General features: G+C 62.9%; 2 protein-coding genes across 5 annotated transcripts; both read right to left on the reverse strand.

Moving 5' to 3' along the window:
- Positions 1 to 4,510: 4,510 nt before the first annotated feature.
- Positions 4,511 to 26,853, reverse strand: LOC111161673 (secretory carrier membrane protein 4). 4 transcript variants are annotated; one of them, XM_022525465.1, is made up of 7 exons: positions 26,721 to 26,853; positions 20,550 to 20,597; positions 17,706 to 17,834; positions 17,241 to 17,397; positions 15,965 to 16,066; positions 8,330 to 8,447; positions 4,511 to 6,636 (listed from the first exon to the last, which is right to left on the reverse strand). In XM_022525465.1, the coding sequence occupies exons 2-7, from the start codon at positions 20,554 to 20,556 to the stop codon at positions 6,457 to 6,459; spliced, it is 693 nt and encodes a 230-aa protein (XP_022381173.1). In that variant the 5' UTR covers positions 20,557 to 20,597; positions 26,721 to 26,853; the 3' UTR covers positions 4,511 to 6,456. The 4 variants fall into 4 exon arrangements, with proteins under 4 accessions (XP_022381173.1, XP_022381175.1, XP_022381174.1 ...); XM_022525467.1 differs by lacking the exon at positions 26,721 to 26,853 and adding an exon at positions 26,301 to 26,351; XM_022525466.1 differs by lacking the exon at positions 26,721 to 26,853 and adding an exon at positions 21,939 to 21,991.
- On the reverse strand, positions 22,196 to 26,310 carry LOC111161671 (adenosine deaminase, tRNA specific 3). Its single transcript, XM_022525463.1, has one exon. The coding sequence runs from the start codon at positions 23,271 to 23,273 to the stop codon at positions 22,203 to 22,205; it is 1,071 nt and encodes a 356-aa protein (XP_022381171.1). The 5' UTR covers positions 23,274 to 26,310; the 3' UTR covers positions 22,196 to 22,202.
- Positions 26,854 to 27,877: the final 1,024 nt, after the last annotated feature.

Genomic DNA, 27,877 nt, shown 5'->3' on the forward strand with positions numbered 1-27,877 from the left:
GTGCTGTCCCCGCTGGAGAGACCGTGCTGAGCGCCCGTCCGCTGTCGGCCCAGTGTCCCCTGAAACTGTGCTTTACCGCCGCCCCTTTCTCTGCCCTTGGATTTCGTCGGCGGCGCGAGGCCCAGCCTGTACCGTCTGGGACTCCCCGAGCCAGGGCTCTTGCAACCCTGCGTCCCATCCTTCTGTCCCACGGCAACGTCCCCGCCTCCAGGAAGCCCAGGCCACACATCGCCGTGCTGTCCTTGCTGGTGGCGTCTGACCCTGCCCGGCCTGAGCCTGCAGCCTGCCTTCTCCAAAACAGGGCTCTGGACAGCCGCTCTGCGGAGGGAGGGGGTAGGGGGAACAACCGCCTTGTCCTCCAGCTGCGCCAGGCCAGGAACCACACCTGCTTCGCTCGCTGCGGTCTGCCCAGTGGGCACTCGTTCTGTGTCTGGTCACTGTGTGCGGCGAGTGGGCACTCGGTCTGTGCGTGGTCACTGCTGTCTCCCCAGTGGGCACTCAGTCTGTGTCTGGTCACTGTGTGCGGCAAGTGGGTGAGTGGGAGAAGGCACCGACCACCCTCACGCTCCTCCTAGATTCTGGAGAATTGGGGTTTTCTCTCATCAGACCTCCTGGCCCCACTGTCCTCTCTCTCTCCTCAGGGGAAATCCGCTCCCAGGTGCTCGGCCCCCGGGGGGGCGTCTCCTCTATCGGCATCTGGGCTTGATGGGGAGCCACATTCTTGCCCCTGTGGGAAGCGGCATCCCAGGCTAAAAGAAGACGGAGAGTGAGGCCGAGGCTGGGGCGGTGCCAGGAAAAGGCTGTGTGAGTCCCTGTGTGAGAGGCCAGCCCTCTCTGGCCCTCCACGTCTGCAGGGTAGGACGCTCCATAGCCCCCCGGTGCATCGTGGGATCACAAGCTCGTGAATAAAGGACCGTCAGCTGAACGTCTCTCTCACCACTTGGAGACTTTGAAAAAGCAAAAGGCCTTTTGTGCTTCCTCTTTTCTAACCCACTTTGAAGGTGGCCAGCAGGTGCCTGCCTCCTTGTAGCTTTGATCCTGGGGACACCATCGGGGGAAGCTGGTGTGGGAAGGGGCCCCGTCGGAGCTCTCAGGGCAGTAAGAACCTCCTGGAGAGGTTGAGCCTGTCGCTCCCGTTGCCCATCCCCCCCCAGAGAAAGCCGGATGAAATCCCAGCTTCGGATTTCAGGGAGGAGACTGGTGGGCAGCAACCCCTCGTGTTCCCTGACCCCTGGAGGAGGCAGGCCTGGCTCCCTGAGAGACCCCAGGACAGGAGTGGAGCTGCCTCCTGGGGTCCAAAGCCAGCCCACAGATGCAAGCGGATGCCCGGTTCACTTTTGTGGAACTGAGTTGGGCTCCCTGCAGCCAGGCCCTGCCCCCGCTTGGGGCACATTCGCATTTTCCAGAAGAGGACATAGGTTTACAGAGGGGAGGTGACTTGTTTGCGGTCCCAGCGCAGGGAGTTCTGCAACCCCAACTGGGGCGAGTCAAAGCGCTCTCTCGGGATGCTGTGAGCTCCGGGGGGATCCCAAGGCCAGAAGACGTGTGAGGGGCAGCCCGTGAGCAGACACCCAACAGAAGCTCCTGGGTGGGACCCCCCCACCCAGCGGGCCCCCGTCCTCTGAGAACAGACCCCAGCCACCAGGGCTGTGCCATGTGGCCCCAAGCCGCTTCCGATTGGCCCAGAGCAAGCTGATCCGCTGCTCCTCTAGGGTTCCCGAGCAGGAGGGGTCCCTGCCTGCCTGTGTCCATGGGACCCAGACGGTGGTCTCCTGCCCGTGTGTGTCTGCCTCTCGCAGTGCTGAGACACGCTGGGGTGAGCACGCGCCAGGGTGCCCAGGCCTCCCGGGACCCTCCCAGCGCAAACTGGAGCAGGGGACGTGCAATGTGCCACGGCCACCAAAGATCCCAGCTGAGGAGCTCCTGCACTCCTAGGGGCCAAGGCCTGGGTGAGGTAGAGAATTGAGCGGTGTCACCCCAAAATTCACATCCACCTGGAACCTCAAGATGGAACCCTATTTGGAAATAGGGTTTTTGCAGTGGTGATGAATTCAGAGGAGGTCACGCTGCATGAGGGTGGGCTCTATGTCAATGGCTGGTGTCCTTATAAGACGACGACACATGGGGCACCTGGGTGGCTCGCTCGGTGAAGCATGTGACTCAGAGGGGGCTCAGGTCATGATCTCGGAGTCGGGAGTCGTGGGATCGAGCCCAGCATGGGGCTCCGCGCTCAGCACAGAGTGTGCCAGAGATGCTCACCGTCCACCCCTTCCCCACTCATACATTCTCTAAATATGTTTTTTAAAAATGGAAGAGAGGGGGCGCCTGGGTGGCTCAATGGCTTAAGCCTCTGCCTTCAGCTCAGGTCATGGTCTCAGGGTCCTGGGATCAAGCCCCACATCGGGCTCTCTGCTCAGCGGGGGGCCTGCCTCCCCCTCTCTCTCTGCCTGCCTCTCTGCCTACTTGTGATCTCTGTGTGTCAAATAAATAAATAAAAATCTTAAAAAAAAAAAATGGAAGAGAGAGGGGCGCCTGGGTGGCTCAGTGGGTTAAAGCCTCTGCCTTCGGCTCAGGTCATGATCCCAGGGTCCTGGGATCAAGTCCCCCATCGGGCTCTCTGCTCAGCAGGGAGCCTGCTTCTCCATCTCTCTCTGCCTACCTCTCTGCCTACTTGTGATCTCTGTCTGTCCAATAAATAAATAAAATCTTAAAAAAAAAAAAAAAAGGAAGAGAGAGGCGCCTGGGTGGCTCAGTGGGTTAAAACTCTGCCTTCGGCTTGGGTGGTGATCCCAGCGTCCTGGGATCAGCCTGCTGGGCTCTCTGTTGGGGTTGGGGGTGGGGAGCCTACTTCCCCTCCCCAGCCCACCCCTGCCTCTCTGCCTACTTGTGGTCTCTGTCCGTCAGATAAAATCCTTTTTTAAAAAATGGAAGAGAACGAAGAGCAGACACTGGAGGGGTCAGCCACAGACCGAGGGACTCCTGGAGCCCCAGGAGCTGGGAGAGGCAGGAAGGACCCTCCCCTGGAGCCCTAAGACGGAGCATGGACGCAGCAACACCTTGATTTCAGGCTCTGAGCTCCAGAATTTAGGAGGATGAATTGTTTCGGGCCACACAATCTGCGATACTTGAACGTGGCAGTCCCAGGAAACCCCCGCAGACGTGGACCCACACTGGCCACTGTTGGGGATTGAACGGTGGTTCCCACAAAGGTATGTGGAGATCCCAGCCCCCCGCGTCTGTCGGAGACAAGGGGTCACAAGCTCCTGCTGGGGGAGAACCTGTCCCAGGTCCCCCAGCTTCTCGGGGCTTCCCCCTGTCTGGGCCCACATGTCCCCTTCCTATTGTCATACTGGATTGGAACCACTCTATGCCTTATGGCCTCACCTTACCTTGGAAAAGTACTCCTTCGGTGACGGCTTCTAAAGGTCACCTCCTGGGGTCCCGGGGGCTAGGACTTCAACATAGGAACAGAACCCAGTTCACCTCGTCAGAAAATGCAGACGTGTGCACACAGCGCAGCACCCACCTCGCTCCACCAGAGGGCAGAGCCCAGGCCCTCCGACCCCCGGACACGGACAGCCAGCCAGGGACCGTGACCGGTCTGTGCCTTCCGGAGGGTCCCGGGTGACTGAGCCCCAACTGCCCGCGGCCGTGACCTGCCCACCGATGCCTCCTCACTGACCCCCTCGCTCTTGTCTCCCTGACAAACCTTTTGTCCCCATTCTTCACGGTGGGCCCAAATAGGTCACTACAGAGAACCCAGCCACCTTCTCCGTAAAAATGAAAAGAACGCCACTCATCCCTTTCTCTAAAAAAATGTTATTTTTTAATGTTGAAGTATAATGAACATTTTTAGATGACATTAAGAAACGTTTTCAAATTTTTTCTTGAACGCTAACCTAGTGTTAGGATTCGGCTAGGACAGGCAGGGAGGGCCCTTCCTTAGAGCTTGCCGCAGGGACACCGCCCCATGGACACCATCCTCTTGCAAGCCAGGCCCCCCGGACACGGGAGCCCTGAGCCCCGGTGTCCGTGGTCCTCGTGACACCAGCATCATCCCACTGCGGATCCCGGGCTCTGCCCTCTGGAAGGTGAGGGGAGACACCCGCGGTTTAAGCCCTGCCTGTGGTTCTGTGACACGGTCACCCACACAACGGGTCCCAGTCTCTCAACTCCAGCCCCAAGCTGCATCCTTCCAGGTCCCCTGGGAGCCGAGGGCGCACACATTCCCCCCTCTTCCTGCTGTTGTCAGTCCGGTCACCCCACCCAGCCCAGGGCAACCTGCTCTCTGTCCACCCATGCACTCCGGGTCCCACACGTCGACAGGTGCGTCCCCACGGCACAGCAAGTCCCGGCTCCCCGTTTCGTTGCTCTAGCATGTGCTGGGCACCTTCCCCGGGCAGCCTCACAGCTCAGGAGGGCATGGCCCCAAGAGAATTGCAGGGGTGGTTCCCGCTGGGGGAGAACCTGTCCCAGGCACCCAAGCTTCACGGGGTGGGGTAGGGGGTAAGGGGGTCACAGGTCACCTTGGCATGCCTTGGCCCGTAGAAGCATCACCCCCATCTCAGCCCCGTCTTCACAGGGTTTCTCTCCTACATTGTTTTAGGGCCCACCTGACTTCGGGGTGACCTCACCTTAACTAAGTACCCCTGCGACCACCCCATTTCCAGATAATTTCCCGTTTTAAGCTGCTGGGCACTAGGACATCAACACGTAAATCTGTGGGGAGGGGGGAACAAGACAGCCCAGGCCATCTGCTTGGGGCTCGGTGGGGTTCTCTGTGGACCTGGTCTCCTTCCTGTGCTAGCAAAGTGTCCCATGGAGAAGGACTCCCGCCCTCCCTCCCGTGTCCATGCGGGCTGTCCACGCCAGGAGCCCCGGGAGGCTCTCCCGTTCCTCTTCCTGCCACGTCTACCATTACCTTCCCTTCAAAGTGAGTGAGGCTGGTTTCTCATTTTCTGCACAATTCCCTTTTCAAGTTAAAAGAGCGGGGCATAAAAACAGCAAGTTGATTGAAACGAAAAGCACAAAGGAAACGCACCATGGTGGCTCGCGGACAGCTGGGGTGGCGCTGTGAGGGGCAGGGTCCACAGGCAGGGGCGGCATGGGGTGGCTAGGGCAGCGGGCCGTGTACCCCTAACAGCCCCGCAGAGGCTCCGTGATGCAGGAAGGACTACAGGATTTATTTCCAGGATACCCGATACGGAGTAACAAAGGTGCCTGCGTGCGGGGCTCCTACCGTGGACCACACCTGCTCCGCGGGCTACCCAGCCCCACGGTGAGTGCAGTATGTGCCTGTCGCAGAGACTGGCTTGGGGACGTTTGGGGGATACCCACGGCTTGAGACCCAAGGGGACCCAGGCCCGGGCACACTTGCAGGGACCACGGCTGCCTTTGGACACCACGTGGTGCTTGGCACGAGGAGCTGAAGCAAAGCAGCCATGGGCGTGGGAGCACAGAACGAGCCTGGCCGGCCGGGGCTGCTGGGGGCCGGCGTCCGGCGCCGCAGTGTGGATGCAGAGGGCCCCGGTCCTACCCCAGGGCGGCCAGCCAGGGGCCAAGGGGCAGCACTTGGGGTGCCTAGGGAGCCTGGCCAGAAAAGGCCGGGGGCTACGGGGCCTGTCTGGCCTGTCCTCACGCAAGGGCGCTGCCCAGATGCCCGTGGGGTGCTCTGGTCCTTTGTCTCAGGAGCTACAGGGTCAGAGGGGAGAAAAGTGACGTTTCGTTGAGATTCCTCACTAAGGCACAGGTTTCGCACAACTTCTTTCCTTCTAAAAGGCCAAGCTCCCGAGAAATTCCGTCTCCTGCTCCTGCAGCTCGGGAGGGGGCTGCGTGGCCGCAGGCTCCAGGCAGCCGGTCCAGGCAGTGGCCCCCATCCTCCCCCAGAGGGGTTCCACCCCGGGTTCCGGGATCTTGACAGACGTCTGCTCCACGTTCCCAGGAAGAGAGCCACTGCGGGCAGGCCGGCCAACAGCCCTGCACAGAGCCTGAGGGGCAGACGGACAGGCGGACGGGGGCTCAGACCACGGCGCCCAGGCAGTTCATCAGCCTCTGGCTGACTCCGCAGGATTGTCCACAAGAGCTCTCTGGCTGCAGGTGGACAGGGACACAGAGGACAAGAGCACGGAGGACCCGGCCAAGCGTCGCCCGCAGGGACAGGAACAAGGGGACAAGAAGGGCCGAGGGAACGCCCCGGCCGAGTCCCGCTCCGCACCGTCAGCTCCAGAAGGCAGGCGGCTGGCCCGCTGCCCCTCCTCCTCGGGGAGGCCTGCAGTGGGCGCGGAAACCTCCGCGGGAGAGAGCGTCCTCCTGCCGGGCAGCAGAGGCCGGGCAGCTTCCAGACGCCGCTTGCAAAGACGGCTGCTCCCAGAGGTGGGAGGGACACACGTGTGGGTCTCTGGACGGGGAGGGGGGAGGGCAGCGGGGGCGGCCGGGCAGCGGGGCCAGCCAGCCCCTCTAAGGCCACTGGCTGCCGGCCGCCGGGTAGCTGGGCACAGTGGGATACTCGGGCAGGCTGTTCCCCGAGAAGTTGTTGTACTGAGCCTCCCGAGACGGTGGGTTCCGCCACGCGCCTGTGTTCCACTCAGTCTGTGCCTTCTGGAAGCTTCCGCCAGCCCCCCGGTAGATCCTGTGCACCTGCAGGCCAGAGGACGGGGAAGCAGAGAGGAGAGAATCCAAACTGACCCTATGGCAGGCGACAAGTCCCGCTTGTGTTCGCGGCAGGACCTCTCGCAGGAATCACAGAAGCCACAGAAACAGCTCCGCGCATGCGTCAGAAAACGCCAGAGCCGACATGGCGGCCTTGGAGGGCGCCGGCCTGATCCACCACCACAGTCCCCCCGCTGCTGCCGTGTATGGCTGCCAGCACTGTTTTCCTGCCCTGCTCTGGGGCCGGGCTCTCCGGCCGCCTGACACTGGCACCCTGCACCCCACGCCCTGTCTGTGGCCCACGGTCTCCTAGGCAGAGAGCGCCAGGAAGGACTGACTCCCTACGACAGCACAAGGAACGTGGGCCAGTGCTGGAAGCTCTAGAAATTCTGGAAAACTCAGCAGGTGAAAACTGGCATTTCAACTGGATGATTTGCTGATCGGTGAAGCGGACCCCGTCGCTCTCGGGGATCTTTCTGCTGCTCCGTGACTCTTAAATATCCCTCTCTGCCCTCTCAGTGGGAGTGGGGGGACAGACAGACAGCTCGCATGGAGGGCCGGAGCCCCCCCTCCCCACCGGCCGGCTCGCGAGGCTGGCCCTCCGCGACGTCTGGAACCGGACTGCGGGCTCCGGCCAGCCTCACTGCTGGGGTGCTTGGGTCCCTGAACTGTCCGTGCGGACATGCGGCTCGGGTTGAGTCCTGCTCCCCTCCCCGAGTCGGGGTTCCTGGCCCGAGCCAGGCAGATGGGCCCGTGAGACTGACCCCGCGGAGAACCAGGGCGCTCGGTCTCTGCCAGCCCCCAGAGACCACAGCACACATGCACAGTGCTGTCTCATTTGGGGGAAACTAAGCGTGTCCTATGGGACACCCCAGGAGAGGGCTCTGGAAGCTCCCGCCTAGTGTCCCCGCCCCCCACACCCCTGGCCTGACCTCATTTTGCTTCCTGTCCTCTGTCTATATAAACCACAGCCCTGGGGACGACCGTGTGCTGGGCCCTGGGGTCCTCCCGGCACACCCCTGCACCTGGGCCTGGGGACGGACACAAGCGTGGTGTCCTTGTTTAGGAAGAACACACTCTATTTGAGTCCATAAATCTTTCTTTTCTGGCCCCATAGGCATCCCCAGTTACTATCTACTTTCTAATTTCGGATGTTTGCAGCTGCGCGCAAATCCCTGGTTGGAAACGTCGCTCCATGCCTGCCAGCTTCCACGGGGCTGCGCTGTGAGCATTCTGCCGCAGTCTCCGAGCGCCCGGAGCCATCCGGCCCACGGGAACTTTCCGTGGTGGTGGAAACGGCCCACCAGCCCCACGCAGCCGGCAAGTACCCGAGATGAGGTGGGTGTGGTAGGTGCCCACCAATTTTTACTTTCATTTAATCTCTATTTAACTGTACTTGGCGGCCAGCATCCAGCCGCGGCGAAATCAGGCAGCGTGGAGCACACCCCAGGCCACACATGTGCTGGGGGCTCTGGCAGATGGTGTCCCCGAAGGCAGATGCGGCCATCAGCGGCCTACACTATGCTGTTTCCCCAAGCCTGCTCGAGTAGCGGTCAGCTCGTTCCTGGACACTCAGTCTCTCGCTCCTTAAACAGGGATGAGACGAGCTCCCGGGGCTCGGGGGCTAGGGCGATGGCATGCATGGGAAGATGCTATAAGTCTCCGAACCCAGAGGACTTACCTTTATGATCGCAATGGCCATCATGGCAGCTGACATGGAGAACATGACGGCTGGGAGCAGCATGACCACAGCAGCCCCGACACTGGTCTGGAAGAACCCGACTGCCGCGAGCCAACCACTGCAAGAGGCCAAGGAGAGCGAGCGTGGGCGCCAGCACATCCGCCAAACAAGGGGCCCAGTATCCTCCATATGTAAAGATCACCCACAAATCAACAAGAAAAAAAAATAAACGACTAACAGGGAAATGAGTGATTGGTATGGGGACTTGCAGGGGCCAATGAACACACAAAAAGACGCTCAAACCCAGCAACGAGGAACACACGCTAGAACAGGGTTACTGCGTTCCCCTGACACACGGGCAAGTGTGGCATGTGCGAGGGGCTGCAGAGAGAAGCCCTGTCCTGGAGGGAGTGTGCCCCTCTGCAGGGGCAGCGGCAGTCATCCACAATAAACTCTACGTGCTCATGGCCGCACCCAGCTCTCCTGCTCCTAAGAATTTACATCACAGAATCATGAGTCACCATGAAAAGCCGGGGGGACCCTAAACGTTCACCAGCTGGAAAGGACACAGACGCCTGGCGTGCCACAGCCTCACGACGGCATGCTGAGGAGTGTGCAGGAAGCGAGAGGGGGAGAAGAGCTGAGCCCTCGGTACAGCAGGACCGTGAGGCATGTTCTGTCCTGAGCACGCACGGACACACATCCGCACCCGCCCCTTGGGCCGAGAGGCAGGAAATAACTTGCGCTTCAGGGACTTAGAAGACCGAGCAGTAGCCGGGAAGTCAGGACTCGTCCGCTACTGACAGCTACCCCGCGTGCCCCGTTCAGGCCCTCCAGCTGTTCCGCAGGCAGCGCAGTGTTCCAGGAGCCCACTGCGTGGCCACATCCACGGATCAGACAGCCAGGCCTGCCAGGTCCAGGCCCCCACGGTCACACGTGCCCTGCCGCCTACAGCCCTGCGGCAGTGCCCCTGAGAAGCAGAAGGCTGCGTCCCACCGCCCCCACGCGAGCCCCGCCGTGCCCCATGCACGAGGCCGAGCCCCGCGTCTCCGGAGGCTGCCTGCGCTTGTCGGCGAGTGTCCTCGCGCCTCGGGCAGCAGGGTGAGTGCTGGCGCAGTAACACGCGTGGCTCTCTTGGAAGCATGCTCCGGAGACCGCGTCACGCTCTGAGCAAAAGGGAAGCCGCGAGTCCTCCCCACCCAAGTACGGGACACGGGGGCGGCCAAGGAGCCCGTGCCGCAGGCTCACTCTGTGCTGGGCACTGGGGACAGACCTGCCACCTGTTCCCACTCAGTAGGAGGCTGGGAAAGCCACTGGGGAGGGCACCTCGGCCGGGCAGGAGACAGAGCGTGAGGCTGAGCCAGGCGGCTGGACGGTCCAGGCGGGTGATGGGTGGTGGGAGGCTCCTGGTAGGGGAAGAAATGCTGGCGTGGCAGTGGGGGACAGTCACCCTTGGGACTAGTGTCCTCCCAGCAGGTCTGCGGCCTGGAAAGAGGGGCCAGGCGGGCAGGGTCCCAGCCTGAGGTCTGCGGTCTCTGGGGGAGGTGAAGGCACGCGCAGGCAGGAATGAGGGCCAGGGGACCCGCTCCACGGCCCCAGCCTCCCTGCAGGACCAGGACAGAGAAACATCTCATGTACGGGTGACCACTCAGGCTCCAGGGGCGGCGGGGGACACACTGGCCTCCATCAGCTACAACTTGATGAACCACAGAGCCTGCCACGAGCCGTCTGGGTCAGGAAGAGGGCCAGGAAGAGGGCGGGGCGGCCACGGTGGGAGCGGGGAGGATGCAGGGAGGAGTGGAGCCGGAGCGCAGGGCTCAGGGAGGGGACGAGGGGCGCCGGGGGCTCCTGCGGGGCTGGAACCAGGGAGGAGAGAACACGGTGTGAGAGATGGAGCAGAGACACGAGACCTGGGGAGTGTGGCAACTCCCCAGAAGTGCATTCCCGCAACCGGCGCACACGTGAGACACAGAGACACGTGTCACTGCTGCGCCAACAAGGGCAGCTCGCAGAGAGCACCCCCCCCCGACACCGGTCGGCACGGATGGAAGCACACGGCATGCCCCCCACGAGCAGCAGCGTCCCCGGCCCCAGCAGGAACGAGGCCTCCACATGCTGCCCCAGGGACCGACCCCGAGCCCACAACACGCAGGGAGGGAACCAGACACAGGAGGCGACACGGGGTGTGAGTCCACGCGTGCGACACGCCCAGACCAGGCTCCTCCACGGACGGGAAGGGGGCTCGTGGGGGCCGGGGGCTGGGGAGGGGGTGACGGCTGACGGGGACTGGGCTGCCGTGGGGAGACGAAACCTTCCTCAACTAAACAAAAATGACGGGTGCACACTCTTGAGGGTGCACAAAAGCCACCAAGCTGTCCACCGTGAGAGTGAGTTTCTGGCCTGTGACGGGGGCTCACTACAGCCGTTACTCTAAAAACCAAACTGCGGATTGGACAGCCACATGCAGAAAAACGAAACCAGACCATGTCCTTACTCCACACACGAAAACAGACTCCGAATGGACGATAGACCTCGACGTGAGACAGGAATCCATCCCAATCCTTGAGAACACAGGCAGTGACCTCTTTGACCTCAGCCGCAGCAACTTCTTCCTAGGAACGTCGCCAAAGGCCAGGGAAGCAAGGGCAAAAAGGAAATATTGGGACTTCACCGAGATCAAGAGCTTTTGCACAGTGAAGGAAACAGTCAACAAAACCAAAAGACAACTGAGAACGGGAGAAAATACTCGCAAACGACATATCAGGTAAAGGGCTAGTATCCAAATTCTATAAAGAGCTTAGAAAACTCAACACCCAGAGAACAAAGAATCCAATCAAGAAACGGGCAGAAGACATGAACAGACATTTCTGCAAAGACATCCAGACGGCCAACAGACACATGAAAAAGTGCTCCACGTCACTCAGCATCAGGGAAATACAGATCAAAACCACAGTGAAGGAGCACCTGGGGGGCTCAGTGGGTTAAAGCCTCTGCCTTCGGCTCAGATCATGATCCCAGGGTCCTGGGATCGAGCCCGGTGTTGGGCTCCCTGCTCAGCGGGGAGCCTGCTCCCCGCCCCCCCGCCTGTGATCTGCCTACTTGTGATCTCTGTCAAATAAATAAATAAAATCTTAAAAAAAAAAAAAGAAAACCCACATTGAGATCCCACCTCACACCAGTCAGAATGGCTAAAATTAACAAGTTGGGAAACAACAGATGTTGGCAAGGATGCGGAGAAAGGGGAACCCCCTACACTGTTGGTGGGAATGCAAGCTGGTGCGGCCGCTCTGGAAGACAGCATGGAGGTTCCTCAAAAAGTTGAAAAATAGAGCTATCCTATGACCCAGCACTCGCACTACTGGGTATTTACCCTAAAAATACAAATATAGTGATCCGAAGGGGCACGTGTACCCGAATGTTTATAGCAGCAAAGTCCACAAAAGCCAAACTATGGAAAGAGCCTAGATGCCCATCAGCAGATGAATGGATAAAGAAGATGTGGTGTATACACACACAATGGAATACTACGCAGCCATCAAAAGAAACGAAATCTTGCCATTTGCAATGACGTGCACGGAAGTAGAGGGTATTATGCTGAGCGAAATAGGTCAATCGGAGAAAAACGATTATCATACGATCTCGCTGATGTGAGAAAGGTGAGAGGGGGTGCGGGGGATTTGGGGGGCAGGGAAGGAACAAATGAAACAAGATGGGATTGGAAGAGAAACAAACCATAAGAGACTTTTTTTTTTTTTAAGATTTTATTTATTTATTGGACAGAGAGAGATCACAAGCAGGCAGAGAGGCAGGCAGAGAGAGAGGGGGAAGCAGGCTCTCCACCGAGCAGAGAGCCCAAATCAGGGCTTGATCCCAGAATCCTGGGATCATGACCTGAGCCGAAGGCAGAGGCTTAACCCACTGAGCCACGCAGGCGCCCCTCATAAGAGACCCTTAATCTCACAAAACAAACTGAGGATTACCAGGAGGAGGTGGGTAGGGAGAGGGTGGTGGGGTTATGGACAGTGGGGAGGATATGTGCTGTGCTGAGTGATGCAAAGTGTGTGAGCCTAACAATTCGCAGACCTGTGCCCCTGCAGCAAATAACACGTTATACGTTAATAAGAAATTTTAAAATTTAGAAAATTTTAAAAATTGAGATGAATACTATAAAAATGAAAAAACAAAACAAAACAGCAAACCAAACTCAGGGGAAGTGCAGAGCAAGGAAGCCTCCGTTCCCACAAATGAGCTGGAAAGAAGGGCGGGCGCAGGCTCGGGGCAGAGCCTGGGGGAGGGCCGGCCCACGGAAGCGCGCACACCCCACGGGCACAGGAGGCCGAACCGAATGTAGTTAAATGCCACGTGGGATCCTGAACAGAAGGACACCCGTGGCCACGTGGGGCTGCCGACGACGGCCCAGCGGACAGCAGTGCTGTACCCGTGCGGGCCTCCAGTAGGGGCAAAGGCCTGTCCGAGGCCCACTGGCACGACGGCCGGGCGCTCCATCCTTCTCTGCGCCTCCCCGGAAACCCCAAAGTGGCCCAACACGGAAACCCTACAGGGGCAGCCTGGTGGGCTCGGCTGCTCCCGGTCTTCGGGGTAGGCAGCCCCCGGGCTCCCTCCCACCGTCTCCCTGCTGTGGGGACAACTTGGTCCCCTCCCCCAGTTCGCCCCAGGGCTCAGCCCAGGCCCCAGAGCCTCCCACTCTCTGCCCCTTCCTCCGTGGTCCAACCCGGGGGGGCTCCGGGAGCAGTCTGAGGGGCTGGGGGCGGGCACAGGGCCCAGTCCAAGGGTGGACCCCGTCCGAACCCTACAGTGGCGCCCAGGCCTAGAGCACACGCCAGGGACCCGAAGGAAACGGGATGCAGAGCACACAATTAGCCTCTTTCAGCTTCCTCTGTCCCTCCACGGGGACGGTCCCGCCTTTCCTGACCTCGGCCCGGTGACAGCCGAGCACGTGCAGCTGTGGCCCCCGAGGGGTCCTCCCCAGGCTGCGTGTCAGGAGCGCGATCGCAAACGCCCTCGCCAAAGAGAGCGCTTAGAAAGAAAGAAAGAAATTGTAATTTAAAGAGCTTTTTATAAAATTCCTTGAGTTTGGAAGTAGGCTCCACGCGCCACACGGGGCTGGAACCCACAAGGTGAGGTTTAGTGCCACAAGCCCCCCCGAGCGAGCCAGCCAGGCGCCCCGAAAACGCCGAGTAAAGGAGCAAGAACGTAAGCCAGAGGAGGGCGCAGAGGAGTCGAGGCCGGTTTCCCAGACATGAAGCAGCACTGGGGTCTCGTACGGACACATACGAACGAAGGACACTCGTGTGTGTCTCAGAGTCCTTTTCCTCTCGGGGCCCCCAGGGAGGCGTTCGCAGAAATGCCCCCTGTGCGGGAGCGACAGACCCCTGGGACGCTGGGCGGGCAGGGGCGCCCCAAGACCACCCCCTGAGGAAAACCGCACAGCTGGTCGCTGTGTGTCCCGTCAGAAGGCGGTCCCGTCCCACCAGGGACAGCCACAGTTGCAGCCACAGATACCCGTCCCCTGGCAGTGGGCCACCAGGGGCCAGGGGGGCGCAGTCACCCTGGCCTGGGCTTCCAAAGGGAACATGGGTTGGCAGACCAGCACCTCAGGGTCCCCATTCCCTGCACCAAGCCCCAGGGAGGCCAAGGAGCTCCGTGGGATCCCAGCCACCCCAACGAACGTTCCAAGAAGGCAGAGCCAGGAGGAGCCCCCCACCACCTGCGCAGGCCCAGTGCCCAGCAACACAACGGGAGTGACGACAGCCGTCTGTGAGAGCGGGCGGGCCTGGAGCCGCACGGCGGGTGCTGTGTCCCCCTCCTCCTCCTCCCGGATCTTCAGGAGAGGAAACGCTTCAGAGTGGCTCTCTGCCCTGGCTCCCCAGCTGGTTGGTCACCTGTCCCCTGCCCTGTCTGGCCTGCACTCCAACAGGAAAGGAGACTAACGTCCTCTTTCTATAAGCCAGCCCCTGGGGAAGATGTGGAAACCAGGGTGCGGTGACACTGGACAGAAAAGAGCTCGCACGGAGGGCCGGAGCCCTCCCTCCCCACCAGCCGGCTCGTGAGGCTGGCCCTCTGCGGCGTCTGGAACCAGACTGCGGGCTCCGGCCAGCCTCGCTGCTAGCGGGGCTCGGGTCCCTGAACCGTCCGTACAGACGTGAGGCTCGGGCTGAGCACCTGCTCCCCTCCCCGAGCCGGGCAGACAGGCCCGCGAGACCGACCCCGTGGAGAACCCGGGCACTGGGTCTCTGCCAGCCCCCGGAGACCACACCTCACACGCACAGTGCTGTCTCGTTTGGGGGGACCTAAGCATGTCCTGTGGGATACCCCGGGAGAAGGCTCTGGAAGCTCCCGCCTGGTGTCCCTGCCCCCCACACCCCTGCCCTGAGCTCACTTTGGTTCCTGTCCTCCGTCTGTATAAACCACAGCCATAGGAAAACCGTCTGCTGGGCCCTGGAGTCCTCCTGGCACATCCCTGCACCTGGGACCCCAAGGACAGCCCTTCACCGGTCCTCCAGACCCAGATCTGGGAGGACATCAGCCGGGAAGGAACCGGATACCAAGGGTCCACGCCGAGCTCATCTGCTCAGCACGCAGAAAAGAAGCAACACCAGGAAGCCCCAGGGAGGCTCTTCGGAAACAATCCCAGGTGAGAGCAGAAGGTAACTCGCGGACTTTGTAACGGGGAACAGAAGACACAGGAGGGGACGGACACCAGGAAGGCGCTGAGGGGCAGGCTCAGGAGGCCACGAACACCCCAAGGGATGCCAACCAAGAGGCCAACAGGGCGCACCTGAGCAGAGACAGGCTTCCAGACCACCAACAAGGCCGAGCACAGTCACGAGCAGCCTCAAGCAGCCCATGGGACACCCCATACCAAAGACACGACCTGCGACCAGCCAGCAGCCCCACAGGTACCCACGTTCTCGTCCTGGGAGCTGGGACATGTCCCTTCCCAGAGCAGACGGGACCTTGTCAGGGCCCCGAGGTGGGGGTGACCCTGGGTTCCCGGGGAGCCCAGTGTCCTCACCAGGTCCTCACAAGAGGGGGGCAGAGGGCGGGGGTCCCAGAGACGGGCAGACATGGCGCTGCTGGCGGGGAGGATGGAGGGGGGCCGCAGGCCAGGAAAGGGCAGGAGCCGGGTCTCCCTGGGGTTCCAGGGGGACCAGCCCTGCCAGCACCAGGGTTTTGGCCTCATGAGGCCCACATCAGACTCCTGACCCCAGAATTGTGAAATGAGTCTGTTTAAGTCGCAAGGTTTGTCCTAACTTGTGATGGCAGCTACAGACCTGGGTATAAACCTTAAAAGACAAAAAGCCTAGCTCTCTCCTGAGAGCATGGTCACAGGCAGCCGTCCTGGGGGGCCCTCTTGCTGTCGGCGGAGCCGCTCCTCCCAGACACACCCCCGGGGACACACCTATCAGCCTCCCGGAGGAGCTGGGAGTACGTCCCAGGCAGGACCCTCAGGGGCAGGCCCTGGGTGGGCATGGACAGCAGACCCCAGCCCCAGTCCTCCGGGGCCACCAGAGTGCTCACACGCCGTCTCTCACACCCTGGGAGGCTGGAGCCCCACCCGCCCCACGGGGAATGTGTGTCACACCCGCACGGCAGCCCCGGCGCCCGGCTCACCATGCGCCCCATCCCGCAAAGCCGATGGCCTGGATGACGGTCAGGACGAACTGGGCTCCGAAGATGAAGAAGAAGGCCATGAAGTTGAAGGAGCTGTCGGCGCTGCAGAGAGAGCACAGCCGTCACCGCAGGCCGCGCACCCAGCAGGACCTGCGAGGAGGTGCCGGCCCCAGTGCGCCATCGCACGGGTGCTCCGACCGGGCGGGGACTCCACGGGACTCTCCGGAAAAAACTGCTGTCCCCAGACAGAGTCCCAGCTGCGGAGGGATGCGAGGAGTTTCAGGGTGAGCAACGACGCTCACGAGATCGCTGAAGATTGACCCGGGGAGGAAGCGTGTCACAGATTTAAGGTGCCCCGTACGCTCTGCGGAAGATGCGGAAGGCTGCCAATGGGGCTGTGGCACAGGCGACCTCCAGGTCACTGAAGGAGGACAGGGCCTGCAGGACCCCGAGGGCTGCAGGAGGAGGCAGGGTGCTCCCGGGCCGTCCGCACGCCGCAAGCATTGCTGAGCGAGGCTGCCTGAGCTGGCCCGGAACCCGGAAGAACGGCTCCTTCCAGCTTAGGCAGCCGGGTGGGTTTCTAGTTCTTACCCCCACCCCAGAGGTCCTCAGGGAGCTGGCAGAGTCTCTGAGCCCGGGATTCGGGAACCATCAAGGGCCAAACACGGCAGGTCCTGAGGAACAGGGGGCCTGCTGGGGCGAAGGTCCACAGAAGCCTAGAGCCGCCTGCCAACACCCAGTCATCCCCTGCACACAGGAGTGTCCCTCGGCCCCCGGCAGGAGTGAGGCACCGCCACGCGCTGCCCCGGGGACGACCCCGAGCCTACAACGCTCAGGGAGGGAACCAGACACAGAAGGCCCCACGGGGTGTGAGTCCACGTGTGTGACACACCCAGACCAGGCCCCTTCATGGATGGGGAGGGGGCTCGCAGGGGTCGGAGCTAGGGGTGATGGCTGATGGGACAGGGCTGCCTGGGGGCTGATAGAATGTTCTGGAACCATACAGAGGGATGGTTCCACAACCTTCTGAAAACACCAGAAATGCTGACACGAGTGGGTGGGCAGCTACGGGAACGGTCTCTCAATTCAATCCCTACAGGACAACCAGACCACCCTCGCCGGAGTCTAGACTGCCACCCCGGACAGAAGCTGTCCCCAGACCCCACCGGACAGTCCTGGACATGGACGTCTGAGGACAGGCGCGGCCAGGGCGCAGGCCCCGAGCACACAGGGTCGGGCGTCCCAGCCCCTGCGCCGGCCTCGCCGCCGCACTCACCGGAAGGCCTTGTAGGCGGGCCGGAACCAGCACACGTAGCCGCAGGGAGAGAAGAGCAGCAGCCACAGCAAGGCCAGGCCGAAGTTGGCTCCAGAGCCGCCTGCGATCCACCAGGCCAGGCAGGCGACGAGGTTCACGGCCAGCGTGGCACAATAGACTGGGGGGGGGTTGCCGAGGGTGAGTGGGCTCCAGGGCAGCGGGCCTGGACGCCTCCCTCCCCCTGGGAAAGCAGGGCCGGGCTCTGGTCAGCACAGGCGTCACAGAGCCAGACGAGGGCTCAGAACACATCACTGTCAGAAACGCAAGGTTCAGCCCAAAATCCGGGCTCCCGCGCCTGAGGATGGGACTAACTTCATGGTGGGGCCGTCCCAGGGCCGGGTCTGAGGGGTGCAGGGAGGCCCCGCCCCCGCCCCGCAGGCTCACGCAGCCACAGCCGTCCCGCCCCGCCCCGCCCCGCCCGCTCACACAGCCACAGCCGGTAGATCCTCTTCACCAGGAGCTGGTGCTCGATGGGGATCTCGTCCGAGAAGTTCTGGTAGAAACAGGGCTTCAGGGGGATAAACCGGGGCAGCGGTGGGAAGTTGTTCTCCTTTTCTGCAGGGACACAAAACACCAAGGAACGATACCAGGCGGGGGGGCCTCAGTGACGGCCCCAAACGCGTCCCCATCCCTGTCAACCTGCAGACGTGTCTCCTCCCGCAGTACAGGGGACCTCGTCAGGGCCGCGAGCTGGGGGTGACCCTGGGTTCCTGGGGAGCCCAGCGTCCTCACCAGGTCCTCATGAGAGGGAGGCAGAGGGCGGGGGTCCCGGAGACGGGCAGACCCCGCGCTGCTGGCGGGGAGGTTGGGGGGGCACGGGCCAGGAAAGGGCGGGAGCCGGGTCTCTCTGCGGCCCCCAGGGGACGAGCCCTGCCCCTGCCGGGGTTTTAGGACTCCTGACTTCACAACATGAGATGATAAATGTGGTTTATTTTTTTTTCCTAAGATTTTATTTTATTTGAGAGAAGAAGAGGGGGAGCGGCAGAGGGGGAAGCAGACTCCCCGGTGAGCAGGGAGCCCGATGCGGGGCTCGATCCCAGGACCCCCGGATCATGACCTGAGCTGAAGGCAGCCGCCTCACCGACGGAGCCGCCAGGTGCCCCGGTGAGCGTGGTTCAACCCCCTTGGCTGTGGCGATCCAGAAGAGCAGCTGGAGGGAAGCGCGGATGCACAGAGCCCAACACTGCCAGCACCCGCCTCCACGGAAGGTTCTGGCACTCCGAATGCACGCGCTTCCTAGGGCAGCTTGGACACATGCCACCAGCCACAGGTTCCAACCACAGCACTTTAGCCTCTTTGGGTCCTGGAGCCCAGAAGTCTGAGCTCAGGCTGTGGCGGGGCCGCGCCACCCCAGGGGCTCCAGGGGAGGGTCCCTCTTGTCTCTCCCAGCTCCTGGGGCTGCAGGCGACCCTTGGCGTGTGGCCACATGGCCTGCGTCAGTGACACATGGCCATCTCCCCTGTGTGTCCTTATGGGAACTCCCGCCACCGCATCATGGCTACCCTATTCTAGTGTGACCCCCCTCTCCACTAACGACACCCACAGCAGGTCTGCTTCCGAACACGACCCTGCTTCACAGGTACGGGATGAAGACTGGACGTGTCTTCCGGGGACAGGGTTTAGCCTGAGCGCAGCATGGTCCGTGCCACCCTCAGCCTTTGGAAGACGTCACCGCTGTGGCCGGACACCTCCTGAGCACCTCAGAGGGCCAGGCCATGAACCGAAGCCAGAGGGGGGCTGCCCTCCTGGCCGGGGGACACCGACAACAATCACAGTGACTGAGCAAGAGGGGCGCGCCAGAAAATGCTGTGGGAGGTGGTTGGTTAGCTGTGCTCCACCAGGAGGGCCAGGGTGCCTGGCTGGCTCAGCCCGCCGAGCACCGGACTCTTAATCTCGGCTCTCGATCTTGCGGTGGTGAGTTCGAACCCTGCACTGTGCTCTATGCCAGACACGGAGCTCACCCATAAAGAGCCCCAGGTTAGCGCGGCCTGCTGAGTGTCTGCCCTCAGCTCCGGTCATGATCCTGCATCCTGGGATCGAGCCTCACTCGGAGAAGCCTGCTTCTCCCTCTCTGCCCCTCTCTCCTGCTTGTGTGCTGTAACAATTAAAATCTTAAAAAGAAAAAAAAAGTTGGTACTTAAACAGAGACTCCAGGAAATGAAAAGGAGCAGCCATGGGCTCTAGGGGAGGACGTCAGTGTGAGCTGATGGAGAGGCAGCGGGGAGCCCAGGGACCAGGGAGGGGTGGACAGGCGGAGGCGAACTGCACCTTACTGGCCGCAGAGGGCCCTGAGGCATGACCGCAGGAGGCAGGAAGCCACGGGGCCCCAAGCCTGAGCAGAGAGGGGAGCTGATCCCGCTCTGAACGTGCTTGCTCTCAGCCTCTGTGATCACAGGTGGGAGAAGGGCCCCCAGCACGGGCTCACAGCTTCCATGCCACAGTCCCTGGTCACCACCCTTCACGGTTCCTGTCCAAGGCCCCAACAAGGACCCAACCCGGCCCCCCGCCCCGCTGCTCCCTCGGCCACCAGCACCTCTCTCCTTCCTGGATGTCTGACCCCCATCCCTCCTGCCACCCACAGCAAGGACAGCGTGACGCTTCCTGTGGTCAGGCTGCGACCCAGAGGTGGAAACCCCCACCAAATCACATCCCTTTGAAACCCTATTTTCTTGGCAAATAAGAAGCCCTGGGACACGTTCTGTGTAGACTCAGACCTCAGGAGCCTGGGCTCAAATCCCAGTGCCACCAGCAGCCGGATGACCTCAAGCACCCAGCGGCCCACCCCGCCCTCCACCCGAGGACGAGGGCGATGCTGAAACTAACTACACACACACAGGGCGGGGGTGAACGTGGTGGACGGTGTGCACTCTGGGCACCTCACCGTGGCCTCGGGGCCCCAGGGCCCCCCTCACTTTACCTGCACCTTCCACCCCCCCTTCTGAGAGGGACGAGGTGGACATGCCTGTGACAGAGTGAGAGTGACACACGGAGGCATGAACCCAGACGCCCAAACCTCACACCTCACGTGGACGTCCACGACCAAATGGGCCCCAGGGCAGAGAGCCAGTTTCTGTGGGAGTTGCCTGAGGCAACTCCCACAGAAACTGGCATCGCCCTCCCGTCTGGCTCAGAGCGAGGAACTGACCCCAACACCCTCCACAGGAGGAGGAGAGTGGCGTGTGCCCCCCCAGGGGTTGTCAGCGTGGGTGTGGACACTAGGGGACCCCTCCCACAGGATCCCCCACCGCAGGACCTCTGGGCGAGACTCACCAGACATTTCCGATGGGACAACTGGGCGGGGCACAAGCCTACGGCCACCTGGAGGGGAGACAGCCACAGTCAGGAGGTCCTCAAGGCCGCTGGGGGACCCCGACCCCAGCTGCACGCTCAGCGGCAACCGCAGCTAGAGGCCTCAGCTCCAGGCCGCCCAGGGGGGATCCGTGCTCTGGTCCCAAAGGGCACCCCAAACCGGTCAGGCCGGCCCCACGTGCCACCTGCAGAGCCTCCCAGGCAGCATCCGTGCTGGCAGAATGGGGGTCGGCCTGCTGCCCCAACACACACCCAGCCAGAACCAACATGTTCCTGGGACCCCGTGGACCCACCCCACCTCCTTGTCCCCCCCACCCCCCAAGCTCCCTCTTTATCCATGAACAGCTCCGAGCACCTCCTCAGCGCCGCTGAGAACTGGGTCCACGCTCAGTGCTGTGTGACATCACACGAGTCACACGGCCTCTCTGGTCTGCACCCTTGCCCCTGCAAGCCTGACGGAGCTAAGGGCCTCGCAGTGACCCAAGTGAGGCAGCTGGGGACACAGCTGGCCACTGGCAACCCTTCCTACACAGAACCAGGGGAGCCGGCATCACGGAGGAGCCCTGTGGAGCAGGCTGCCACCAACACGTACACCTGTGGGGACTTTGCCAGTCCCCTGAGGGCCCTGCGGGTGGGCAATGCCATCACCAGGACAGAAGCTGGGCCATGCCCAGCGCCCACCCGGGCCTCACCGTCCCCAACACTGGGAACCTACAGACAGCTTTCAGATGCACATTCTAGGTGACAAGGTTCCAATGACACTGAGCTCCCAGAGTCCACACCCCCCACCCCCAGGATACCCTCTGGTCTGGCCCAGCACAGCCCTCTGTGCCCACATGCCGGGTGGGCTCACAGCCCCACCGCACTGCCCATCCATGGCACTGGCCTGCGGGCAGACCCCCTCCCCTGCCCTGTGCCTGTGGGCTGGTGGGGGCTGGGAGCAGAGCCCCAGGGCTCCAGGGGAAGCTCAGAGCAGGGATGAACTAGGCCCCACAGGGATCCCAAATCCGCACGTGCTGGACGAACCCACGTTGGTTCTCCTGCTAACTGCTCTGGGGCAGACCCCCAGCTGGCCCCACCTGAAGAACGGGAAACGGGACGACGACCAGAAGAAGCCTTTCAGGGAGCGGAGCGCAGGCTAGCAGGCCACCCCCACCCTGTGTAAACACCCCGCGGCCAGCCCCACCCTTCCAGAACCAGGACACAGGCCACCCTGGGCCAGCGCGCGTCCCCCACATGGCCCAGAAGCTCCCCTTCCCGTGTATAAACCCCAAATCTTGACAAAAGTGGTCACCTGATCCAAGGACCCTTGCCTACCACGGTCCCCTGCCTCTGTCAACAGACACCAACCTGGTTTGGGGCTATTTATTTTCACAAGCAGAGCCGTTTCCAGACACCCAGGACAAAGGGGATCCTGTCCCAGCAGACTCTCAGGCTTGGGGCAAGAGGTGGCTGGCGAAGGAAGTCCGAGGGCCCAGCCCCCCGCCCAGGCTGGACCACACGAAGCTCAAGTCCGGGGAAAGCTCCGTTGGGGCAGAAACGTGTCCCCACACGCCAGCGGGGCAGCGAGAGAGGTGGAGGCCTGGCAGTCCGAGGGAGCCGAGTTGTCGGTGCCTAGGAGCCAGGGTCCAGCTGGCGGCACTGGGCCTCCAGGACCCCACGGAACACCTGGAAGCGGTGGTTGAGGTCGGGCCGGGCGTGGATGCGGAAGCGGGTGCCCAGGGCGCCGTCGGACGAGGGTGCGCCGTAGAAGACGCGCTGCACACGCGAGTGCACCAGGGCCATGGCGCACATGGCACAGGGCTCCCGGGTGACGTACAGGTCATAGCCTGTGCACACATAGGGGAGGCTGTCCGTGCACGCGTCCCCATCCTCGTCCAGCTTGCGCACAGAGCCCACACGAACACCCTGGGGGGCGCCGGCCGGGGCGAAGGAGCAGGCAGGGAAGGGGCCAAGGTCATAGGCGCCACGGCCCTGGCCCTGGGCCACCAGATCAATACACACCATGGTGGCGTGCAGCAGGGGGCGGGCTCTACTGCTGCAGTCGTGGCCCGTGGCCAGCACGCGGCCAGAGGACGGGTCCACCACCACGGCTCCCACCGCCCTGAGGCCCCTGGCGGCTGCCTGGCGCGCTGCCCACACGGCCCGCTCCATGTGGGCCTGCATCGCCGTGCGCTCCTGCACCGAGAACAGCCGCCCGGCCAAGGCGCGAGTCACCTGCCTATCCTCGTGGAAGGACGTGGGCCAGTAGGCACGCGCCTCCTCGAACTGGCCTCTGGTCAGGGGTGGCCGGGCCGGCACGGGCACCAGAAAGGGCTGTCCCAGGCCATGAGGGTCCACGGCCGGCTGCGGGAGGAGCTCGGTGAGCGACCTGGCCCCTGCGGCCGGCCCTGCCAGGCACAGCAGCATCTCGAGCGCATGCGGGCCGGCACTGCGGCTGGGCCGCACCCTCTTCAGGTGAGGCTGCGCGGGCAGCGGGTGCACGGCCGACACCTCCTTGAGAAGCCGCGACGTCTGACGCTTGTCCAGGATGGGCGCGGCGTAGGCCAGTACCAGCTCCACGTCCCTGGACTGCTGCTCGGACAGGACCGGGAGGGCTTGCCACGGCATGGGCTCAGGCTCCGGCTCCCGGCTCCCGGTGTTGCCGTCCACGCGCTGCTCCCCGAGGCCCGGGGCTGCCTCCATCCTCGGCACGGCTCTGACTGTGGGAGACAGAGATCGGAGCAGACATTCATCCGTCAGCTGCAGAGGCCCCGGCAGAGCGCAGAAGTCCGTCCCAGGTCCCGGGAGCGTGCGGAATCCGAAGGCTCGTCCGAGTCCGCGCACACGGAGTGCACCGGTGGCCGTGCTCGTGCTCACATCCCGCCAAGTCCTGGTCTGCAGAACTCAGCCCAGCACTGACGTTCTGTCTCCCTGGGACACGGGCCACTGTGGACATGCAAGCCAGGTCTCACCCAGTGAGAAAAAGAACACGGACGGTCTCAGGACTCGTCTTCACGCCGACCGTCTGCCAGGTGACAGCACTTGTTTCACCTGCCTCTCTGCGCTTTGGGAACGGTGGCTTCTAGAACATGTAACATCACATCCGTACCTCGCATCGTGCCCCTGTCGGTCGGTACCGCCACGGATAACGTCAGACCCCAATTCCTGGTCATCTCGACGCGACCATGGGGGATCCTTGCTGCCCCCACACGCCCACACCACACAGCTGGCTGGCATCCGGGGCAGACCGGCCCCCTCCTGCCTCCCTCCCTGTGGACAGGGAAGCACTGGAATCACCTCTGACAACCGTGGGCTTCCACGTCTCATGACATGCCTCCAGCCCACTCCCCGGCCGCCCCAACGCGGGTGTTCACTAGCCAGACCCGCTGGGAGGCAGGGGACGGCCTCACCCTGCAGGCTATGTCCTGAGCTCACGATACACGTCTGGCCAGCGTGCAGAGCCCGGGTGCAGGCCGCAGCCACGAGGACTGGAAGGCGTGGAGGGCCTCCCACACTCACGGTACCGTGCCAGGCAGGACCCACAGCAGGGCCCACGGTGCCGACTCTGAATCTGCCCCCAGCACACGCCACGCCCAGGACCCCACAGCCCGCATGGACCCCGAAAGCTCCAGGTCTCCACGGCAAAATACGCGCCCCACCTGCCCCTCCGAGAGTACAACTCTGATGAAAACAGAACAGGCGACAAGTAAAGAAGCCTGCTCCGGGACACTGCCGGCCGGGGTGCCAGCCCCTAGGCAGGATGCGTAAAGCCCCAGCGTCTCTGTCTGACCCGCGGCTGCTCCACTCCACACCCAGCCACGCGCCTGGAGCTCCGAGAACACAACGTTCACCAAGAAGAGCACATGTGTGCTCTCAGCAGAGCCTTCACGGCACCTGGAACGTGGACATGGCCCAAGCGTCCTTCGATGGATAAATGGACACACACAGTGGGTCCCCCACGCACGGGAGAATCCCCCGACCGCCGGCAGGTGTGAGGTGTCCCCATGCACCCTGGGGACAGACCGCGAGCCCACAACACTCAGGGAGGAAACCAGACACAGAAGGCCACACGGGCTGAGTCCACGCGTGTGACACGTCCAGACCAGGCTCCTCCACGGACAGGAAGGGGGCTCATGGGGGCCGGGGGTGGGAGGATAAGAAATGACTACGAATGGGGACGGGGCTTTTTTGGGGGTGGGTGGAGTGTTCAGGAACAAGACTGTGATGACGGTTCCACAACCCCACAAATGTCCTAAAAACCACAGACCTGTCCATTTTAAAGGGGTGAACTGCCCCTCGGTGAAGCCACTAAAAAAAGCAGGAGGGGGGGATGAGGGCACCGGGCAGTTGCCAAGTCAGCAGACTCCAAACAAGGCCCTATGCCTCGGATGACAGCTGCTGGTACTGTAGCCACCACGTGTCCTCCCAGTGACCCAGAAGGGAGCTTGGGGACTGTCCCCTTTCTACAAGACAAGATGAGGCTCTGTGAGCTGGAAGGACTTCCTGGAGCCGCCAGGCAGAGAAGGCAGAGTTGGGATCCGACCAGCTCTTGGACGGCCTCCGGAGCCCATTCCACAGAGAAGGAGTAAACAGCTTCTGGAGGCGATGTCCCCGCCTGAGCTCCCAAGCCCAAGGTCCAGAGGGCAGTGCCAGTCCAGCGGCCAACAGGGTCCGCGCACCAGGGTTGTTTTAGCCGGCCGGGATGTGCAGCGGACTGGAGGCCTCTGGGGCACCCGGCTCCTCTCTCATCCCTGAAGCTTGAGATCAGGGCCCGGCTCCAGGCACCCAGCCGCCTCCACACACACCCCCCACACCATTTGCTATGCTCGCCCAGCTCAGTGCCATCCCTGGCCCGTCCAGGGTCAGCCACAGCCGGCTCAGAACCGACGACGCAGGGTCCCAGTGTCTCTGCCTCAGGCACTAAGTCCCGGACCAGGAGGAGGGAGCCTCAACTGCATATGGGAGCCCCCACAGGTGGGCCAGGGACACAGGACCCTAATACAAGTGTCCGACAGCTTAGGACTATCCGCCCCCCCCCCCGTGTCGCCCCACCACAGAAGTGGTGCCCTGGAAGTCCCGAAGGCTCTGGCACTGGAAGGGAATCAGGAAATGGCAGTGATTCAGGCAGTGGAGTCGCCCCGCAGGCAACACCCAATAAACTCAGGCTCAAGGCCCCGTCTCCCCACTGGATTAGGAAGGCAGGCCAAAAGCTCAGTGTGAACCCCAGGGCACCCGGCCTAAGCCCCAGCCTCAACGTCCCCCTCTGAAAAATGGGAGTGCAACACCATCACGCAAGGCTGTCTGAGGCAGAAAGGGACGAAACCCACTCGAGACCCCACACTGGCCCAGGGCCAGTGATGCCCTGGGGTGGGTGGGCAGAGTCAAGGAGGGCTCCTCGGAGGCAGTGACCCGCAGCAGGCCCTGGAAGGCAGGCAATCCTGAACAGGACAGCCAGGGCTGGAGTCCCAGGCCCGCCCTCAGCGCGCGAGGTGCTGGTTCGGTGCTGGTTCCGAGGGCGGAACCCGGGCGGCTCCTGGCCCAGCGGGGAGGCAGGGAGCTGCCATCTGCACCCTAACGAGCTCCCCCACGCTGATACGGAGTTCTCCGACGGCGGGGCGTCCTGCGCGGCCCACGCCCTTCAGTGCACGAAGGTCCGAGGAGGTCGGGCGCGCGGGGAGCAGGAGGAAAGCCCCCCAGCCCGGGCCAGGCCAGAAGCCCCGGACCACTCACGCTGTCGGTAAGCGTCAGGGCAGCGCCCGTTTACAACGTGGAGAGGCCTGCAGGGGCGGGACGCCAGCACACGCGGGACCCGGAGGCAGGGGGCTGGCCGCGACGACCCCAGGCACGCGCGCGGGGAGAGTGAGGGGTCGAACGGAGCAGCCGGGCGTACGGGGTCTCCACCCCCGCGCCCGCAGGGGCGCGCGCACGCGCACAAGGTCGACGGCGGGGGAGCAGCGGCCCGCCGCCGGGCCGCCCCACGCGCACGCGCACAGGCGCCGGCGCGGTGCCTCCGGGAGCCTCTTGGCGCCGGGCACGGCCGGCGTCCCCCGCCAGCCGAGATACGCTACCCCCCGCGCCCGTCACCACCCCGGCTCGCCGTCCGTGGGAGCCCGGGCCGCGAGAGCCGAGACCCCGGGACCCCGCGCTTACCTGAAGAACCGCACGCGAGCACAGCGCCTCCCAAGGCTTAGCAACCGACCGCCTGCCCCGCCTCCGCCCGCGCCGCGGGGCACGACGGGAGCGTAGTTCCAGGGGCGGGGTCGGCGCGGCACAGGGGCGGGCGCCGGGACTACAATCCCCACAAGGCTGCGCGCCGGGCCGCGGAGCGCCGCCCACCTCCCGAGCGCCGCTCCCGAGACACGCGGGAGCGCGGGGAGAGCTGAGTTTAGGGTTCGAGACCGCTCTGGGCGGACGGGAAAAGGGGACCGCCGGGGCCGTTGGGGAAATCGGACTAGGGAGACTGAGGCAGAGGCGGACACGACACCCAGTTTGCTGCTGCCGCGTAGCTTCAGAAGGGCTGTCGTCAGAGACCTGGGGGGTCAGTTTCTCATAGTGGTCTAGGATTGGGAGATTCTTGGCCTCGGTTTTCCCATCTGTACAGCCGGCGAAGGGGGCCACTTGGCTCTTTTCGCCAAAACGTGCTAATTTTAGGAGCAGCTCCCCGTATTCGTTCTGGCGAAACATTGAACCCAGCGGTTCTCTACGTTGGGCGACGTCTGGGGGCCTCTGTGGGGGTGGGGAGGGGGTGGGGGGGGGGATGCGCACGCGGCGCCTGAGCCCGGCGATGTCACTCGACACCCCGGAGTGCCCGCGGCACAACCAAGCCCGATGTCCGCGGCGCACAAGTTGGGAGACCCCGGTTTGCCCCCGTTACTGAGCAGGAGAAAAATTCGGATCTCGAGGCGCCCCGAGGGGGGCATTTCAGGTTTCCTCCGTCTCCCTGTTTCCTTCCTGCAGGAACCACGGCACCCCCTAGATCTGTCAGGTGTCTGCTCTTGGAGGGGCGGCTGCAGCGGAGCCCCCTCCTCCGCCGGTTCCTGCTGCCCCAGCCTGCGTTCCAGGCTCAACCCCGCAGGGCCCGGAGAATCGAACCCCGCCGATTCCCTCCGTCTGCAGAGCGTCCCCCTGTCCCGGTTTATTCGTGGGAAACAGCATTCCGGGAAACACGTTCGCTCCGGCTGGTCACCTTCCTTTGTCTCCCAAATGAAGAAGTGAGAGTCACGTGGCTTCCGTTCTCTTCAGCCCTGGATGTGCCACTCGCACCGGACCAGAGCGCCTGTTTTGCTGATTTTTTTTTTTTCCCCATT

Source organism: Enhydra lutris, unplaced genomic scaffold (genome assembly GCF_002288905.1).
Source record: "Enhydra lutris kenyoni isolate GAN:26980312 unplaced genomic scaffold, ASM228890v2 scaffoldscaffold86, whole genome shotgun sequence".
NCBI lineage: Eukaryota > Metazoa > Chordata > Mammalia > Carnivora > Mustelidae > Enhydra > Enhydra lutris.

What these genes read in the sequence shown, in the direction of transcription:
- LOC111161673 (XM_022525464.1), bottom strand. Translation starts at nt 19,298, where the DNA reads ATGACCGGAGCTGAGGGCAGACACTCAGCAGGCCGCGCTAACCTGGGG. An exon ending in GATCTACCGGCTGTGGCTGT is followed by an intron (nt 17,398 to 17,705) that starts GTGAGCGGGCGG and finishes ACCCCCCCCCAG; the next exon opens with TCTATTGTGCCACGCTGGCC. An exon ending in TGGCCATTGCGATCATAAAG is followed by an intron (nt 6,637 to 8,329) that starts GTAAGTCCTCTG and finishes TCTGGCCTGCAG; the next exon opens with GTGCACAGGATCTACCGGGG.
- LOC111161671 (XM_022525463.1), bottom strand. Translation starts at nt 23,273, where the DNA reads ATGGAGGCAGCCCCGGGCCTCGGGGAGCAGCGCGTGGACGGCAACACC.